The sequence below is a fragment of the Neophocaena asiaeorientalis genome, unplaced genomic scaffold (genome assembly GCF_003031525.2).
Source record: "Neophocaena asiaeorientalis asiaeorientalis breed wild unplaced genomic scaffold, Neophocaena_asiaeorientalis_V1.1 scaffold124, whole genome shotgun sequence".
Taxonomy (NCBI): Eukaryota; Metazoa; Chordata; class Mammalia; order Artiodactyla; family Phocoenidae; genus Neophocaena; species Neophocaena asiaeorientalis.
Window position 1 is genome coordinate 12,984,911 of NW_020174135.1, and position 15,247 is coordinate 13,000,157.

Below are 15,247 nucleotides of genomic sequence, written 5' to 3' on the forward strand. Positions count from 1 at the left end.
AATGATAAAAGATTTTTCTAAAACATTTCAGTTACCAAGGGAAATCCTATTAAATGAGAATATCTTAACCCCAGGTAATCTTCCTTTTGGCAAAATAAAAAAAGCAGCTGCAAATAAAAGTGAAAAGAGAAGATGCCCTCCCTCCAAATAACACTGGCTAATTAAAGAATTATTATGCAAATTAAAATTTGCATGCCTGTTACATTTCTGTGATTTCTTGTCATGGTTGCCTTGCTTAGTTGCTTTAAGCACAGATCTAATAAAACCCCATTATGGGTTTTTCTCCTGTTAGTGTGTCAGTTACCAGTTCTTTTTTATTAACACCCATTTTATCTTTAATTCTACCCAGAGTTTTTACAAATGCAATGGAGAAAAAGTGACAAGACTATATAGATTACTCAGCTAGAAACCTTACATTATAGGAAAATGCGTGGCCAACCTAATCAAGTTAGACCAGTAACATTATCTGTAAATATGAAGCACAGATTTTTCTTGTTGAAGATATGCTGTGTAGACAGCCATCTTTACTATTTATGGAAGGCATGGCATCGTTGGTATGTGGCCTCCAAAATGGCGGGAATACCTTACTTCTCCAGTCACCTCACAAGCTGACATTCCTTACTGTGGTGGATAAACCAAGGTCTAGGGTCTCATTTTCAGGCTTACGGTTATAGAAGCCTGTTCTTTCTCAGCATATTAAGAATGGTCTCTTCGCTCTGGATGGATGCTTATTATCCAAGTAAGTGACAATGTATAGAATCAGATAGCAGTCTATTACTTTGCAATAAAAATCACTGTCAAAGGGATAGGAATAAATTGAAGTCCATAAAACAAGAACATGTTTTTTATATAGACTGGATCATAATCAAAAACTAAATATAGATTCAGCTATTGCTCTCTGAATACTGCTTCAGATCTACATTAGATGAGAATTCTTTATTCATTCCTTCTGCCAACACTGTTGTGTGTGTGCAGTATGTTTAAACATCATGCAAACATTAACATTAAAATATTGAAACAATAACACATTAACATTAAACTTTGTATAAGGGATATAATGGTGAATAAAAGCTGACACACTCCCTACCCTAGGAAGCTTATAGTTTAGGAATAAGATAAATTTTACTTTTATTTGTATTTATGATACAAACAAACATAAAATTATAGCCGTGATATACAACAAAAGAGGCCTGTGAAGCCATCAGAGTATAAAGCAGATACATCTCATAGGCTGTGTGGTCAGCAAAGGCTTCCCCAGAAACTGAGACTTGGGCTGCGATTGAAGAATGAGTAGCAGTTGCCAGGCCAAGGCAGGAGGAAGGGAGCTTTTCAGGCAGAGGAGCAGCATGTGCCCAGAGCTCTGGTAGCGGGTACGTGGCATTTGAAAGGATCTTGAAGAAATGGGTGTACAGAGCAGCAGACCGTGCTTTGATGTGAGGCAGAATAAGGTAGACACTGGACCACACAGGGCCTCATGGGCCCTATGGAGTTAATCCTAAAGCTTGAGGAAGCCTTTGAAGTGTTCAAAGCCTGGGGAGTGACATGATCTGATTTTCTGTGAGAGGATTCCTCTGGCTGCAGCATGGAGACTAGATCAGAGGAGGCCAACGGTGGATTCTGGGGGAAGGAGAGGAAGCGATTAGGCGGCCCATGGGGTTTTCAGTGTTCTGTGAGATGGTAAAGAGAGTCTAGATGGTAAAAAGTAAGACTGAGAGCCTGGGACCAAACTCCAGTTTTAAATGGGGGCTAGAGAAGGTATCTGGAAAGAACCCACAGTGAGATTGGAGGCACTCAGTGGAGGGATGTTAAGGCCCAGGAGGGGGTGGTCCGCACAGCACTGCCAAGAGGTAACGTAATTATAATCATCACAACAGCATTTGTAGCCACCGGTTAGTGCAGGACTATTATGCGCCAGGTACTTTATAAATTTGGTCTCATTTGATCCTGCCATAACTCTGTAAGGGAGAAACTTTTATTTCTTTTTTAACTGATAAGGAAACTGAAGCATTGGAGAGGTTAAATAACCTGCCCAAGGTCTCAGAGATCACAAGCAAGTGTTTGAAACTGAGCATTCTGACAGCCAAGTATTTTACTCCCTGAAAAATTGTATGGACTAACATAAAAGCAATCAATTAGTTGTAGAAAAATGGAGGTTATTAGCTCTTTAGGAAGAGCAGTCTACAGAATGATAAAGAGTCAAAACAAGTTAGAGTGGCCTGGGGAGTGATGGGGAGGTGAGGCCATGGAGACAGAAAGCATGAGCAACTCTTCTGGGAAACTGGACTTGAAGGGAGCTCTCCAAAATGATATTTGAGGTCTTTTGTCCAAAGAGCCTCTTATCTGGTTTGTATCTTTTCTGGACTTCACTGGCTGGCAAACAAACCTCCTTCTGATACATACTGTCTTTAATTTATATATTTATATTTCTTTAGTTAAAGTCTATTTTTGCTATTTATTTTCTAGTCAAAGCATCCTTCTCATAATACTCAAACACTGTTGCATAAAGTGGTCAAGTTTTTGGCATCTAGAATAAGTAACTTTTTATATGTTTTACATTTGGGGCTCCTAGTGGTTTCTTGTCAAATTTAAGTTTTCGTAAGTTCACATACCTCTAGCAAATGACATTTTTTAGAGATCAGTACCTACTATGTATTAAATAAATGTTTGAAGGTAATGGATTATAATGAATATCATGGTTATTTTTCAAACTACAGTGATATTAATTAGATTATTTACTTTCCTGGTTGATCTCTGTCAGCTTCTTAGATTTGAACTTCTTCTGTTTGTAGGCTGATGTTGCACCACTGATGGCTGCTCTTATTGGAGTTCCCTTCCCTCTTAATTCAGTGGTAAAGAATACAATTTTCTTATCAACTCTCAGAATTAAAAAAAATTATTGTACAGTAAAATTAACTTTTTATGTGTTTCTGAATAATCTTTGATTACATTTAAAACTTTTTTCCTTTATATTTCTTTCTAAAGATGTAACACCTCATAATTATGTATGAAATACAACATGGAGCACAAGCCTAATAGCTTTTCTTAAAAATTTTTTATTTTCTAAAATGTAAATAGATTTATATCTTTGTATTTTAGTTACATGATGAAAATATATAAGTAATTTTTTATTGTAAGAAGCAGAAACTGAATCCATTTAAAGGAAATTTATTAAAAAGATATTGCTGGTTTGCTAAATCAAAGGGGTCTTCAAAGGCCAGACTGGGAAATGAACAGGAACCAAGAGTGCTCCAGAGACTCGGAGAAAGAAGCTCACCGTGGTCCCATGGTAGGGCCAGTCTGCAGGGTCACTGACACTAGGGGAGAGTAGCATTACACCTGTTGTACTCTCTGTTCCTTGACTCTCAAGTGTCAAATTCCAGTGCTTACCATTTGAGTGGTCTGGCCTCAGTTATTTGTCTACCCTTCAGTGAGGGAAGGCTGGGGGGGCCTCATTAGAGACCTACTATGCTCTACCTGATATCTCAACATAGAATGATAATGCTGTTAAAAATGGGAACTGGATGCTGAAAAGCTAAAAAACAAACAGAATCCATTCCCATCAGCCATTCTTTCTAGCCCTTCAAATCAAACTTAAAAAACATAATGTCATCTACCTCAGAACTCTGATATGACCCCTATAGTCATAAGTATGTGTGTATGTCTGTCACTGAAACCAACGTTTCACAAAACAATCCTTACCGTTACTATACATAGTAATATAGTCCTATTTTTCTTATTATTTCTTTTTAAGTGAGCTGGCTGTGGCCCACCATAGTAATTTTGTGTGTGTGCAGAGCACCTTTAGTTCACTGCCTGCCACATAGTAATCTTTAAATAAATGTTAGGTTTTATTGAACTTAATTCATCTCTTTTGCTTTATTTACTTTATTATATCTACTTTGTAAGAAAAACTAAGAGAACATTTTTTAGTTATGGTTTTTAAAAAGATTTTTTGTTTAATTATTCCAAGAATTTGTCCATATGTCATCTCTATTGGTTCCTTTGTACGTCTGTTTTGTTTTATAAGAATATTTTGAGCTTTGTTAGTACTAATATTAAATCAGTGTCTGTTATTTACAGGGAACCCTTCCTGTGGATATACTTAACAGCACTGATCTCTTCAAAGCAGAGAGCATGTTTACAAATGCAGTACAGATTCTTGAACAGTTCAAGGTAAAACAAGACCACACACAAAAATGGACGCTACTACAATTTTAAAATTGTATATATTAAGTGAAAATATTTGATTTTGCATTTCAAGAAAGGATTTTCTATAATTTATTATCTTTAAATTTTGTGTGTTTAACTAATGTCCTAAAGTTTCACATATCTGAGGTGCAGGTTCCATGAATCAGTTTAAGGGTGTAGAATTACCTTTGAGGAGTGTCCCTAATTGTTAGAGTACCACATATGCTCATAAAGACTACAAACCAAGTCTTTATCAGTGAAATTTGCCTTGTAGAAGTAGGATTAGAGATTGCAACATTTCTTGTCATTCCATGTATATTATTATATGCATTAAGAGCTTAAAGAGGTGACCATCTAACTGAAACTTTCTGTTATTCTTTTTTGTTTTTGGCTGCGTTGGATCTCCATTGCTGTGCGCGGGCTTTCTCCAGTTGCGGCGAGCAGGGGCTTTAGTAGTTGCAGCACATGGGCTCAGTAGTTGTGGCATCCTGGCCCTAGAACACGCAGGCTTCAGTAGTTGCGGTGCGTGGGCTCAGCAGTTGCGGCGCGTGGGCTCTAGGGTACACGGGCTTCAGTAGTTGTGGTTCGCGGGCTCCGGAGCGCAGGCTCAGTAGTTGTGGTGCACGAGCTTAGTTGCTCCGCAGCATGTGGGATCCTCCCGGACCAGGGGTCGAACCCGCGTCCCCTGTACTGGCAGGTAGACTCTCAACTACTGCGCCACCAGGGAAGTCCCTTTCTGTTATTCTTAATAACAGAATATGTTAATGCAGCTTGGCTTATTTTGTTTCCTAAGAATTAAAGAAGTATAGTTTAATTACATTACAATATGTTATTTTGCAGGCTTGATATGCTTAATTCTCAGCTTATTGTAATGGTACAATAATATTAACATTTTCTTTAGATATTTATGAAATAATATAGCAACACAAAATTCCATTTATTTCTGTCCCTGAAGAACCATTTCAATGGATGTTTATATTTCAAAATGAAATTAATTTTTTTTTCTCATTTATAATATAAAGTATTTTCATACTTGGTTCCCAGGTGAAAATGGCTCAGAAAAAAGAAGCTACTTTACCATTTTTGTTCACACCATTTAAGTAAGTCTCTTATATTTTTTTATTAACTTGTAGGAAATCATTTTTCACTGAGTTTGAAAGCCTGACAGGATAGATTAGGTACTTAGAAACATTGTCTTTTTTGGGTACGTTAGTGCAGTCTTCTAAATGAAAGCCTCTTCTCTTGTTTTATAAATAATGAACCAGATGCTATATACCTTTGAATGGCTGGTAGAGGAGATATAGGGGTGCAGAGAGATATAGGAAACATTAAGGAGATAAATTCAACAGGGCTTGACTGGGAAGGTGTGGGGCTCTTGGTTTGGTTGATTGGGAAGATGCTTGTGCCGTTATGGCTTATAGAAAGAAAGAAGAGCTAGCATGAAAGGTAAGGATGAATTTACCGAGTTCAACTTACATTTGAAGATACCAGTTAATTAGTTAAAAATAAGGACTTGGATCTCAAGATAGAGATGAGAATTGGTTATTAAGATTTTGGAGCCAACAGCATAAAGATGGTGGTGGAAAGTGTTAAACATGTAGGAGGCTCTGGGGAGAATATAAAAAGTGACAAGAAAAGGCCAATGAAACAATTCTAGGAAACACTGACAACTACTTGGGAAAAGAAGAGAGTTGATTTTGGTGGGCAGCAGATTTTGTCCCACATCCAGAAAGACGTACTTTCCTTGAACTGAGAATGGGGAGATTTGAGTCATAAATGTGGCTCTGCACCACCGACTCGGGCGGGTTTTCTCAGCCTCCTTGGTCTTAGTTTGCAGTTAGTAGGGATTCACATTTAATTAGGGAGATTTTGTTCTTGACCAAAATAAATAAAAACTGTTTGAAATATGGGTGGTAAGGATCTGATTGAATGACTTCATTGGAGTTATTTTTTATAACTTATATAGCACTAGTATAGTATTCATAAACTAGAAACTATTGCCCTCTGAATCATGTAATCACATCATTCTCTATGGCAGCCTGCCTTTGTGTGTGTGTGTATGTGTGTGTGTGTGTGTGTGTGTGTGTGTGTGTGTATAGGAGAGCAAAAACAAAGCAAAATTAAGATTTTGCAAGTTATGACATTAACAAGTTATGTTAATTAATTATGACATTAACAAGTTAGTTATGAATTTGCAAGTAATGAAATTAATTATATTACATATGTCAAAAGTAGAATTATTTTTGAGGAGTGTCCCTAATTGTAGGATTATCACATATACTTATAAAGACTATGAGCCAAGTCTTTATCAATTAGAATTTGCCCTATATTATATCATTTAGATATCATATGCATCTGTTTATTTGTAATGTAGTGGTATAGTCAGACAGTAACAAAATAAACAAATAAATGAACAAGAAATATATTATCAATTTTTGATATGAAGAAAATACACAGGACATTGAAAGTAACTGAGAGTTACTTTAGATCAGCTACTTGAGAAAGACTGATCAGGGAAATGCTTTTCTGGAAGGGGTTCAAGTGCACATTGCCCACCTTCCTCCACTTGGCCCGGGAGCTGACCATGAACTTCCCCTGCTTTCATGCTCAACACCTGCCTGCGGAGCCACTGCTAGCTTTGTGTCACCAGGGGCCCCAACAGAATGGTTGATTCTCACCCACTGGCTCACCCACCCTGCCTGCAAACTTGTCTGGCTGAAAATCATCATTCGTTGAAAGCCTGCAGTATGACGAGAAAAGCCTTGGATAAAACAAAGAATTGACTCGTGAGGAAATAGATAACTGAAGGAATAGAAAAGAGCTTAAAAATATTTAAATCCTCAGAAATATCTGAGAAACTGTTGTATCCATAAATAAAAAAGCAGCACAAACTTTACAAAATGAGAAAAAGTATAGGATGCATTTTTTAAAAAATGCAAAATGCAACTAAAAACCTACAGAATGATAAATTGTACAAGAATGGTCCAAATGGGAGGCAAATCCTCCAAATTAGAACAGCAAGTAGAACTCAAAAGAAGTGAAATGAATTTTAAGTAATGTATGTACTGAATGAGAAGCTGGAGGAAACACTGGAAGGTGTCATTTCTTCACCCCCCATATACTGGAAACTTAGGGGGAAAGGAAACATTTTAAATTGTACAATAAAAGCAGGCTTCAAATCTGAAGCAACCTAAGATGTGACATGATTTTGAGCAATTGTTGGGACTGTAAGAAAGATTTGAAGATTGGCATGTGGATCAAGGCTTCAAAGAAATAGATGAGAAAATTTAATTATAGTATAAAACTTTGCTACTGAGTGAACAGCATTTAAGTAATCATAAATAATGTAAATATTGATTTTCAGCTTTTAGAGTCAAACCTTAGACAAAGCAAGGAAGACTTAATAATGATTACAGAATAGAATGCAAATGTTACCAACTTCGGCAATGTACAAGGCTACAGGTTGGAAGGCAGAAATATAAATGGAATAATATTGGTGCTATTGTCCTCATAAAAAAGAATGTGGAGATGATTCCAGCTATAGTTGAGAGAATAAGGTAGAGGTTTGGGTATTAGATTATTAAAGTGACCAACGTAGCCACCAGGAGGTAAAAATAGTAATATAACCATATTGAGGTGGGAGGAGACAGCAGGAACAGAGTCAGTGGGGAGTCAACAGCAAGGATCTCAGGTTATCAAGTCAAGAAATAGTAATAGGGGCTTCCCTAGTGGTGCAGTGGTTAAGAATCCGCCCGCCAATGCCGGGGACACGGGTTCGAGCCCTGACCCAGGAAGATCCCACATGCCGCAGAGCAACTAAGCCCGTGTGCCACAACTACTGAGCCAGCACTCTAGAGCCCGCGAGCCACATCTACTGAAGCCCTCGTGCCTAGAGCCCGTGCTCTGCAACAAGAGAAGCCACTGCAATGAGAAGCCCACGCACTGCAACGAAGAGTTGCTCCCACTCACCACAACTAGAGAAAGTCTGTGCACAGCAATGAAGACCCAATACAGCCCAAAATAAAAACAAATAAGTAAATAAAAATTTTAAAAAAGATATAGTAATAAAAGCATATTATTAAGAAAAATGAGGGTAACTACCAGAATAACTAAAATCAGACACATGTAAAAGTTTTTATTTCTGGGTTGGGGAACTGAGAGCCGAGAAGGGTGGGGCGGGGATACATTGGTTGTCATTTTGCCCCTCTGTACTATTTTTGATTTTAAAAAATTATATGTATATATTGCTTTGATAAAACATAATTTAAAAAGAAACAAAAAATAGTTCCCTGGTGGTCCAGTGGTTAGGACTTGGCACTTTCACTGACGTGGGCCTGGGCTCAATCTAAGATCCTGTAAGCCACACAGTGCGGCAAAAAAACCCCAAAAAACAAAACAAAACGGTATTCTAATCATTGGCATGAATCAAAATCATAAAAGTTATGGGCACAGATAAAAAAGAAATGTATTCTTCCATATAAATTTTAGAATCATCAACTTGAATTATATGAAAAATTCTTTGGTTATTACACTATATTTAGGAAGCAATTTGGAGAGAATTGATGTTTTTACACTATTGAACTTTATTTATTTATATCTTCTGTTATGTCCCTAAGTAAAATTTTATCTTTTCCCATCCAATATACATTTCTCATTATTTTATTCCTGGATATTTCTATTATGAGTAGTATCCTGTTTTCCCTGTTACATATGTTCAGTATACCAGGAAAAACAGTTATCATCATTTATCATCTGAGTACAATGGGCTCTTTATTTTTCCCTAATCCAATGAGTTTTTTTCATTTCTACACCATCTCTTTCCTTCCAGTCACCTTTATATATACACCTAATATTAGCATTGTCCACTTAGAAACTATATCAAGTAATTATTGGAACAGAAACATCATAAAATATGAAAGAATGCTGTGGTCACACATCCTTTTTGTAAAACAGCTCAGGTTCTTGTTACAAATAATTGTTCAATGAAGTCCTTCCTTCTTGAATAAGTACCATATTTCCCTTTTCTGGTTAGAAATATATTGTTCACTCATCAGTTCTTAAATGTAAGAAAACTTATCTAGGATATTGACAGCTGAAAATTCAGTCTTGAGATTTTACTTATGTGATTAATTTCACCAGCATCACTAGATTTAGGTTTAATAATATCTCTCTACCATTCTTCCATTTTCTTATTTAGTCTTTCCTAGCATGAATAATTGGTGAATAATGTAATAGTTCCTAGGGTGATGAAATAGCAAATGTGTCAAGATAGAGGAAGAACAAGATTGCTAAGATCCTGTAACATCTCTTAGACTTGTAAAAGGGTCCAATGGATCCATATGGTAATTGCATATCCTATTTTATCCTATTATTTAAAAAATAAGTAAATTTTACCTTTGATATTTTAAAGACCTCTAAGAAAGAATAAAAATCATGAAATATTCATTATGACAAATAGAACTGCTCAAAAAACCCTCAAAACTAAAATTGGGTCTAATGGACCCTGAGTCTATGCCAAGGAATGACCAGCAGGTGGAGCTACATGACTAGAAAAAGTATAGTTTGGCTACCTTGAAAGTACCTTAAAAAGGAGGAAAAAACACTTTCTATTTGAAAAGTGTGTATAGAGGCTAAATTAAGATAAGAAAAACATTAAAAGAAAAAAATTCCATGAAATGAGAAAAGAACAAGAGAAGACTCTTAAGAGATATTTTAGAAAAAAATGAAAATGGGAAGGAGATATTGTACCTTGCCAATAGAAGCCAAAGCATCTGTTATATTTTATTTAAAAATCACTATTTAAATTCAGGGAACTGAAATAAATTTTAACAGAATATTTTAATATTAATATTTTCTACTAAAATGACAAAAGATACTTTGATTCTTTTTACTATATTTATTTCTTTTAGTCTGATATGGATTAAAATTCCTCCCTTGGACCAAATTTTAAATATTTGTTTTAATGTGAATCTTTCTACCACTTCATCCATCTGATTTACTAATTATTTACTAAAAGTGTAATTTTCTGCCTCAAACCCGAAATTCTTCTTTTAAAAAAGTAACTTTGGGGACTTCCCTGGTAGCACAGTAGTTAAGAATCCTCCTGCCAATGCAGGGGACACAGGTTTGAGCCCTGGTTCTGGAAGATCCTACATGCCGCGTAGCAACTAAGCCCATGAGCCACAACTACTGAGCCTGCACTGCAGAGCCTGCGAGCCACAACTGTGGAAGCCCCCGCACCTAGAGCCCATGCTCTGCATCAAGAGAAGCCACCACAATGAGAAGCCCGCGCACCGTAACAAAGAGTAGCCCCTGCTCGCCACAACTAGAGAAAGCCTACGCACAGCAGCAAAGACCTGACACAGCCAAAAATAAACAAATAAATAATTTTTTTAAAAGTAACTTTTATACATCACATACCTATATTGGAAAATATTCATTTACTTTATTATGACATGAAAGATAAGATTCTATGTCATTGGTCAGCCTAAAGGAGTACAAATTATTCTCTAAATACTTTTTTTTTCTGCTTTTTCTGTCTTTGTTTTCTTGATATAGTTTTTCCTTTAAATATTCTAAGAAGGAATGGAGTAGGTATCATTAGGTATCTCTAAAATATCATTTGTAAATGCAAATGAAATATCTTTGTAATAAAAATCTGAGTAGAGAATATATAATACTTCTGAGGGTAGCATTTTAAGGAGATTTCACCCTCCAACACTAGTTCACCCTGAAAAAATGCTGAAAGTCTTGATAATTCTAAAACATGGTTTAGTTTCTTCTACAGTGTTCATATAACTACGGAAGAAAATGAAACAAGAGCAAAATCACAGCACAGAAATGTGCACAATATTTATTTCTCTTTCGCTTTTTAGTTAAGCTTCACATGTTGGTAATAGATTCTTTTAAAACTTGATGTTTTCAATATAAAATATTTTGTCAATAGAGGAAAAATTTTCATACAAATTACTATGTAGAAATGTCGTGTTGCTATTATCATAAATATTACTTCTGCCAAATTCTCTCTCTTCTCCCTCTTGGTGATTCCAATTATGTGTGTATATATATGTGTGTGTGTGTGTGTATATATACAGGAGAAATACATATATATGTTCCTGTTCACAATGATGTGTATGGTTGATTGTTTAAATGGTCTTTTCTGTATTTTCTTTCTGCTCTTCAAGGTTGAGGCAAGATATTTTCTATTGACCTATCTTCTGATATACCAAATCTCTCTTCTGCTTTGTCTAGTTTGTGGCTATCAGTTATCACTTGTTTTTCAGTTCTAGGATTTTTATTTCAATTTATTGTAAAAAGTAGATTCCAGATACATGGTGCAATTTTCTGTCTTATTCTCCATTATTGAATATATTAACCACAATTATTTTAAAGTCTGTACTTGATAACACCAATAACCGTATTGTTTGTGACTTTGTTACTGTTGTCCTTTGTCAGTTGGTCCTGTTGTTGAGTCTGGTAGTTTTTAAATGAACCCTTATCATTGTACATTAAAAGTTTTAGAAGCTCTGGATTGTCTCATTCTCTGGAGAGGTCTTACCTTAACCTCTGACAGGCGCAGAGCAGTAGCTGACTCAAAGCTGTGTTGCAGTTTGTTTCTTTGTCTCTTCTTCCCACTGGTTTGTGTCTGCTCTTAGAGTGGAGCCACCCAGGGATCTCAGCTGAAGCTTGTTGTGTTAGCTAGAGCCCTTCCTCTTAGGTGCCTCCTAAACACCAGATTTTCTCTCTCATATATCTTGAGATTACTGTCCTACTTGTCAGGTGCCTTCTCCCCAACTTCTTGTCCTCTTGTCCTAAACAGCTGAAGAATTCAGCTGAGTGTAAAGTTCACCTTTCCTCTTACCAGCACTTGGCCTCTGTTTCTTTATCTGAGTTCTCCATATATAAATTCTTGCTTATAAAAATTCCTTCTCTCATTTTTCTTAAGACTTCACTTCAGAATCTGTATTAAATAAATTAGTTTAAGTAATTCCAGATAACCTTCTTTTCATGTCTTTTTTTTAAAAATCCAGAATGAAAATTGTATATTGTTCTCTTATTTTTATTCTCTTTTGGGTCCTCAAGTCCCGGCTTCATGGGATGCTGCAAACCTTAATTTTTATCTCTACAGTCTGATAAGATTGCCAAAGGCTTTGTTGGATTCTCTACATCCTGGCAGCAGCCATCTGCCCAAATTCTCAGCCTTTTTCCTTGTGTACGGATGCCCTAAGGGTTACAATTTTCTGTGTGATTTCTTTCTAGGGTCCAAACCCTTCAATTCTTGATGGTCTCAAGACCATCAAGGGTCTGCTAGCTCTCCAGTACCTTCAAATTTATTTTTAATTTTGTTTTATCAGGCTTTCTGGTTGTTCCTGGTGGGAGCATTGGTATACCAAAGCTTCTCCATCATAGCCAGAAACTATGGTTAAATTTTAATGTTTTAATTATTTTAAAAATCTGGTTAGTAAAATGTGAATGAAAAAGTAATACATCTTGGGGCTTCCCTGGTGGTGTAGTGGTTAAGAATCCGCCTGCCAATGCAGGGGACACGGGTTCAATCCCTGGTCCAGGAAGATCCCACATGCCACGGAGCACCTAAGCCTGTGTGCCACAACTACTGAGCCCGTGTGCTACAACTACTGAAGCCTGCACGCCGAGAGCCTGTGCTCCGCACCAAGAGACGCCACTGCAATGAGAAGCCTGCGCACCACAACAAAGAGTAGCCCCCTCTCGCCACAACTAGAGAAAGACAGCATGCAGCGACAAAGACCCAACAGAGCCAAAAATAAATAAAACAAAATAAATGAATTAAGAAAAAAAAAGTAATACATCTTCACAATAAAAGTCACACAGATGATAACAAAAAGTTCCCGTGCCTGGTGTGTTCCAGTCTTTACAGTCTTTGTTCCTGGAGGTGTAGCTGCAGTTTCTTATGTATCTGTCTATATATATATATATCATGTGTACCTATGTATGTGTATGTATATATCCCTTTGGCTAACATATTCTTTTATTTTAATTATGAAATTATTCAAACACACTGAAAAGAATGAAGACTATAACAAAAATCCTTGTACCTACAATCCAGGTTTTTAAAATGTTAACATTTTACCATATTTCTTTAGATCCTCTTTTTTTCTTAAGAAGTAAAGTGGTGTAATATAATTGAATCCCTATTTTTAATATCTACCAATTTTTTTTTCTACAATTCTCTTTTTTTCCCTTCAGTATGATTTTCAAGATTTACCAGCATTGGCACGTGCAGCTCCCCGTTATTCATTTTAATTTGTATACATTACTCCTTTGATTACTCCCTTGCTAACCCCCCTTCTTTGGTTGTTATTTGTTTTGTCTTTTTTACATGTCTTTTATTTCTCACAAAACTTCTTTATGTTTAAAATATGTGATACTAAGACGTATTTTGCACTCTTTCTCAACTTATGGAAAACTAAAAAAATTACATGGGGAACACGTTTATAAGAGTCTTTAATGTCATAATGCAACAGTGAGGTTTGTATAGAACATTTTGATGAATTCCAGACACATTCTGAACCTTTGGTATGTCCCTAAATTTATAGAGTCCATTTAGAAAAATATAAATTAGACTGACCATGTTTTCTAATACTCCATATATAATGTAATATTTCATATAAAATATGTATTTAATGTAATATAACAAGTATTTCTCTTTAAAAATGTTTATTTTTTTTTAAGACTTCACTTGAGAACATAAATTAGCTTAAGTAATTTATTTCCGGACAAGCTTTTTTTCCCTTTTTTTATTTAGTTTAGCAAATTGTTAGGTGCTTTAAGAATAGCAAGGTACATTCTTTTATTTTTCTTCCTTTTTTAGGTCTGCAATATTTTGATAGCATTTTTTAAACATCTTTATTGGAGTATAATTGCTTTACAATGATATGTTAGTTTCTGCTTTATAACAAAATGAATGAGTTATACATACACATATATCCCCATATCTCTTCCCTCTTGCATCTCCCTCTTTCCCACCCTCCCTATCCCACCATTCTACCTGGTCACAAAGCAGCGAGCTGATCTCCCTGTGCTATGCAACTGCTTTCCACTAGCTATCTATTTTACATTTGGTAGTGTGTACCATATATACATTAGCACTCTCTCACTTTGTCCCAGCTTACCCTTCCCCCTCCCCGTGTCCTCAAGTCCATTCTCTATTAGGTCTGTGTCTTTGTTCCCATCTTTCCCCTAGGTTCTTCATGACCTTTTTTTTGTTTTTTTTGGATTCCATATATATGTTTTAGCATACGGTATTTGTTTTTCTCTTTCTGACTTACTTCATTCTGTAAGACAGCCCCTAGGTCCATCCACCTCACTACAAATAACTCAATTTCGTTTCTTTTTATGGCTGAGTAATATTCCATTGTATATATGTGCCACATCTTCTTTATCCATTCATCTGTCCATGGACACGTGGGTTGCTTCCATATCCTGGCTATTGTAAATAGAGCTGCAATGAACATTGTGGTACATGACTCTTTTTGAATTATGGTTTTCTCAGGGTATATGCCCAGTAGTGGGATTGCTGGGTCGTATGGTAGTTCTATGTTTAGTTTTTTAAAGAACTGCCATACTGTTCTCCATAGCGGCTGTATCAATTTACATTCCCACCAACAGTGCAAGAGGGTGCCCTTTTCTCCACACTCTCTCCAGCATTTATTGTTTGTAGATTTTTTGATGATGGCCATTCTGACTAGTGTGAGATGATATCTCATTGTAGTTTTGATTTGCATTTCTCTAATGATTAGTGATGTTGAGCATTCTTTCATGTGTTTCTTGGCAATCTGTATATCTTCTTTGGAGAAATGTCGCTTAGGTCGTCTGCCCAATTTTGGATTAGGTTGTTTGTTTTTTTAATATTGAGCTGCATGAGCTGCTTGTAAATTTTGGAGATTAATCCTTTGTCAGTTGCTTCATTTGCAAATATTTTCTCCCATTCTGAAGGTTGTCTTTTTGTCTCGTTTATGGTTTCCTTTGCTGTGCAAAAGCATTGAAGTTTCATTAGGTCCCATTTGTTTATTTTTGTTTT

At 36.0% G+C, this 15,247-nt stretch overlaps 1 protein-coding gene across 2 annotated transcripts in view; it reads left to right on the forward strand.

Annotated features, from left to right (window-relative positions):
- PIGN (phosphatidylinositol glycan anchor biosynthesis class N) overlaps window positions 1–15,247 on the forward strand; it is a 102,237-nt gene that overhangs the window by 24,338 nt on the left and 62,652 nt on the right. For both annotated transcript variants that reach the window (XM_024754924.1, XM_024754925.1), the window contains exons 11-13: window positions 2,790–2,849; window positions 4,081–4,173; window positions 5,233–5,288. In XM_024754924.1, the coding sequence (XP_024610692.1) occupies window positions 2,790–2,849; window positions 4,081–4,173; window positions 5,233–5,288 (209 nt within the window). The remainder of the gene's footprint in view (window positions 1–2,789; window positions 2,850–4,080; window positions 4,174–5,232; window positions 5,289–15,247) is intronic.